This window comes from Rhagoletis pomonella, unplaced genomic scaffold (genome assembly GCF_013731165.1).
Source record: "Rhagoletis pomonella isolate Grant_MI unplaced genomic scaffold, Rhpom_1.0 Rhpom_scaffold_12407, whole genome shotgun sequence".
Taxonomy (NCBI): domain Eukaryota; kingdom Metazoa; phylum Arthropoda; class Insecta; order Diptera; family Tephritidae; genus Rhagoletis; species Rhagoletis pomonella.
Window position 1 is genome coordinate 686 of NW_023470933.1, and position 4,002 is coordinate 4,687.

At 40.9% G+C, this 4,002-nt stretch overlaps 1 protein-coding gene across 1 annotated transcript; it reads left to right on the forward strand.

Moving 5' to 3' along the window:
* The first annotated feature begins 380 nt into the window (after positions 1-380).
* Positions 381-3,936, forward strand: LOC118756830 (hepatocyte growth factor-regulated tyrosine kinase substrate-like). The gene is made up of 9 exons (XM_036491568.1): positions 381-509; positions 740-824; positions 916-1,180; positions 1,443-1,679; positions 1,742-1,864; positions 1,945-2,055; positions 2,137-2,355; positions 2,418-3,237; positions 3,363-3,936. The coding sequence occupies exons 1-9, from the start codon at positions 479-481 to the stop codon at positions 3,842-3,844; spliced, it is 2,373 nt and encodes a 790-aa protein (XP_036347461.1). The 5' UTR covers positions 381-478; the 3' UTR covers positions 3,845-3,936.
* Positions 3,937-4,002: the final 66 nt, after the last annotated feature.

Sequence of the window (4,002 nt, forward strand, 5' to 3'; positions counted from 1 at the left end):
AGTATTTTGATGGCTGTTCGCCATTTTTCTAGTCTGCAAACGAATAAGCTGACGAAAAAGCAAACAAATTCAAGCACATTGTTGCATTCTACCGTACATTTTAAAAGCTTTAAAATCTTAAAACATATGTGAAAAACTTTTATAATCTGAATATTGCTAATGTCGCAATCAAAACCAAATTTTATAAATAGCATTTTTAAAAAGCAATAATCTAATATTTTTCAAGTTTTTGGGCATATATGTTACCATTTGAACAACAAATACTACCAAGTTTTAATAGACTATTTAATGCAACTCAGGTCAAAAAAGCGCAGTTAGACCAAAATAAGCAACTCTAAAAAACAGATGATCGCAGCTGTGGCCCAGGATGACGTCTATTGCTAAGATATCTCACTTGTATTTGTACACAATGATTTTCACCCAAGTTGGAGAAAAAAATCTATTTTATTGAAAAGGTTCATCTTTAGCACAAATAATCATGTTCAAATCTAGTTTTGAAAAAAATCTGGGTAAGCCAAACCTACAGCTAAGCAGTTGTTATGGAAATTGCGACAAATGGGGAAGAAAATGACTCATCCGATGCATGCACTTTCTATAAAATGCAAAGCACAAAAAAACAACGAGGGTGGTGGGTCAGCGGACTACATACAAACTTTGTTGTTATAACAGAATAACATCAATTGGCCACAAATGTTTATGAACTTATTGGTGTTTTAAATTTTTTATTTTCGTATTGCAGAAAACGCAACCAGCCACCTGCGGTTGGAGCCCGATTGGCCATCAATTCTAGTAATTTGCGATGAAATCAACCAAAAAGACGTCACGTAAGTGCGAATACTTATTACATATATGTATATCTATACCTCTGTATATGTACATGTATTAATTTCTTTTCTTTGTTTTCGCGTTTTTAAGGGCCAAAAATGCATTTGCTGCAATTAAGAAAAAAATGAGTTCACCTAATCCACATTCGGCTTGTTATGCGCTCCTGGTATTAGAAAGTATTGTGAAAAATTGTGGTGCACCCGTACATGATGAGGTCTTCACGAAGGAGAATTGCGAAATGTTTAGTAATTTCCTGGAGCAGACCCCGCATGAGAATGTACGTCAGAAAATGTTGGAATTAGTGCAGACCTGGGCGTACGCTTTTCGTTCGTCCGACAAGTATCAGGCAATAAAGGTGAGCATGTGAATGTTTGTTGAGCAAACGGAAGAAAGTATGTATAATATAAACATGCGAATGAAGCAAAGAACACAAGCAAGAAATGTAATTAAATTAGCTCATTTTTTGCGTTCGCAATTACACATTTCATTGCTTTGTTAGAAACTCGTATTAATTTTTACTCTAAAATGAGTTCCGAATCAGAGTTAAGCCTAGAATAGGAAGTAAGTTTTAGTGCTGTAGAAATTGCTAAAATGCTCAAAAAATTGTCTCCTTCAAGGATACCATGACTATATTGAAAGCCAAGGGACACACTTTCCCCGAGTTGAAGGAAGCTGACGCAATGTTCACTGCCGATACTGCACCTATATGGTCGGATGGTAGGGTGTGCCATCGTTGTCGTGTTGAATTTACATTCACCAATCGGAAGCATCACTGCCGCAACTGTGGACAAGTGTTTTGTGGGCAATGCTCGGCTAAGCAATGCCCACTGCCCAAATTTGGTATTGAAAAGCATGTATGAATTTTTGCGTATAGAAGTTTAAGCTATTATTAACTAAAAAAATGTTTCTCGAATAGGTGCGCATTTGCGATGGCTGCTATGCCATGCTACAACGACCGAATGCGAAACCAGCGCTGCGTGCTGCTGAAAGTGACTTGCCGGCAGAATATTTGAACAGCTCGCTTTCACAGCAAGTGCAGGTGTGTGTCACTAAGAGTCAAAGTAGATGTTAATAAATTACTTTTTCATAAATCCTTTCGCAACTACTTTTTGTATATAGACGCCGCCGCGCAAAAGTGAGCAAGAACTGAAGGAAGAAGAAGAGCTGCAATTGGCATTAGCGCTGAGTCAGTCGGAAGCCGAAGAAAAAAAGAAGCAAAAGCAACAAACAGTGAGTGAAGTGTTATCTTATCGGTTGACCGAAAAACAAAGAAAACTTGTTTAATTCAATATTTTTTTTTTATCATTATAGTCATTGACTGCCTATCGTTTGCAACAACGTTCGCCCAGTCCAGAGGCACCCCCAGCTCCGAAAGAATATCAGCAGGAAGAAACCAATCCAGATTTAGCTAAATATTTGAATCGCTCTTACTGGGAGCAAAGAAAAGTAAACGAATCTCCATTAGCAAGTCCATCAGCACCAAGTCCAATGCCAACCCCACAACCGCAACAGGCACCAACTCGGACGAAGGTTATTATCAATAATTACATAAAGAGATATAGTTTACTAATTCAAATGATTTTCACTTTCAGCCTGCTGATGAGGTACAAATTGACGAATTCGCTGCTAATATGCGTACACAGGTTGAAATGTTTGTAAACCGAATGAAATCGAATTCCAGTCGAGGTCGCAGCATTTCAAATGATTCTTCGGTGCAAACACTCTTTATGAATTTAACATCGTTGCATTCACAGCAACTTTCCTACATCAAAGAGATGGATGACAAGCGCATGTGGTATGAGCAGCTACAGGATAAGCTAGCACAAATCAAGGATTCGCGTGCCGCTTTAGACGTGTTACGCCAAGAGCATGTAGAGAAGCTGCGTCGCATGGCCGAGGAGCAGGAACGTCAACGACAAATTCAAATGGCACAAAAATTGGAGATAATGCGACAGAAGAAGCAGGAATATTTGCAGTATCAACGTCAACTCGCATTGCAACGCATAAATGAGCAAGAACGCGAGATGCAGTTGCGCCAAGAGCAGCAGAAGGCACAATATCTCATGGGTCATACCGCTTTCCCCTTTATGCCACCCGGTGCTGTTGCCGGCCCACAAGGCTCACCCTCGCATCTAATGAATAATGTTTACAATCCATACGCCTTTCATCCAAATTCTCCAGGGCCACTGAGTGCAGGCGGTGGTGCTCAATATAATGTACATGGCGGCATGATTAATGCAAATGGTGCACCTCCTATGGGTGGACCCAATGCCATGCAGCCGGGCATGTATGCACGCGGAGTATTGCCAAATCAACCGAATCAACAACATCCAGGCATGATGCTGCAGCAGGGCCCAGTGCCAACACAGGGTATGCTGCCCGGTGCGCCACAAATGGGCGAAGGCATGCAAGGTCAGTGTGTTTTGCGAATATTTCGAAAATTCTTTTTGCACTTTTTGTTGGACACCTGTAAATTGCTGCTTATCGTGTATGACAAATGTAGATGAGTTTCAAATTTTATTTCGTTTCCATTTCAGTTCAACAACAACCACCAAACACGGGCTTGGGATCATTGACACTGCAACAACAGCATTTGCCGGTTCAGCAACAACAACAGCAACAGCAGCACATGCAGCAGCAGCAGCCACCGCCGCAACAACAGCAGCAGTTGGCTCATGTAATGTTACAACAACAAAATGTCTTGCAAAATCACCCACCCATACCAACGGTGCCACAGCAACAGCAGCAGGTTGCACAACAACAGCAAGTTACACAACAACAGCAGGCTACACAACAACAGCAGGCTACACAACAACAGCAAGTTACACAACAACAACCATTACCACAACAACCATTACCACAACAACCAGCGCACCAACACCAGCAACCGCCTGAACAGCAGCAGCAACAACAAGCACAGATACAAGCTGTTGCTGCTGCGCCCGGACCACCACAAACGGAACCAGAGCCGGCGGCACCTGAGGAACCCGCCACTGCGGAGTTAATTACCTTCGATTAATTGTCTTTTTTTAATATTTTAAATGTTACTTGTACTCATAATCGCATGCAAAATGTATCATTCCTTGAGCAAAAATGTAATGAAAAATGAAATTTTGATCACTTAAGTTATTATTATGGTGCATTTACATGGTATGAATCTGTTCATAAGCCGTATGA

Coding starts and splice junctions, on each gene's coding strand:
- LOC118756830 (XM_036491568.1), top strand. CDS start 479: ATGTTCAAATCTAGTTTTGAAAAAAATCTGG. Junction 1,680..1,741: donor AATTTGGTATTGAAAAGCAT/GTATGAATTTTT, acceptor TTTCTCGAATAG/GTGCGCATTTGCGATGGCTG. Junction 2,056..2,136: donor AGAAGCAAAAGCAACAAACA/GTGAGTGAAGTG, acceptor TTATCATTATAG/TCATTGACTGCCTATCGTTT.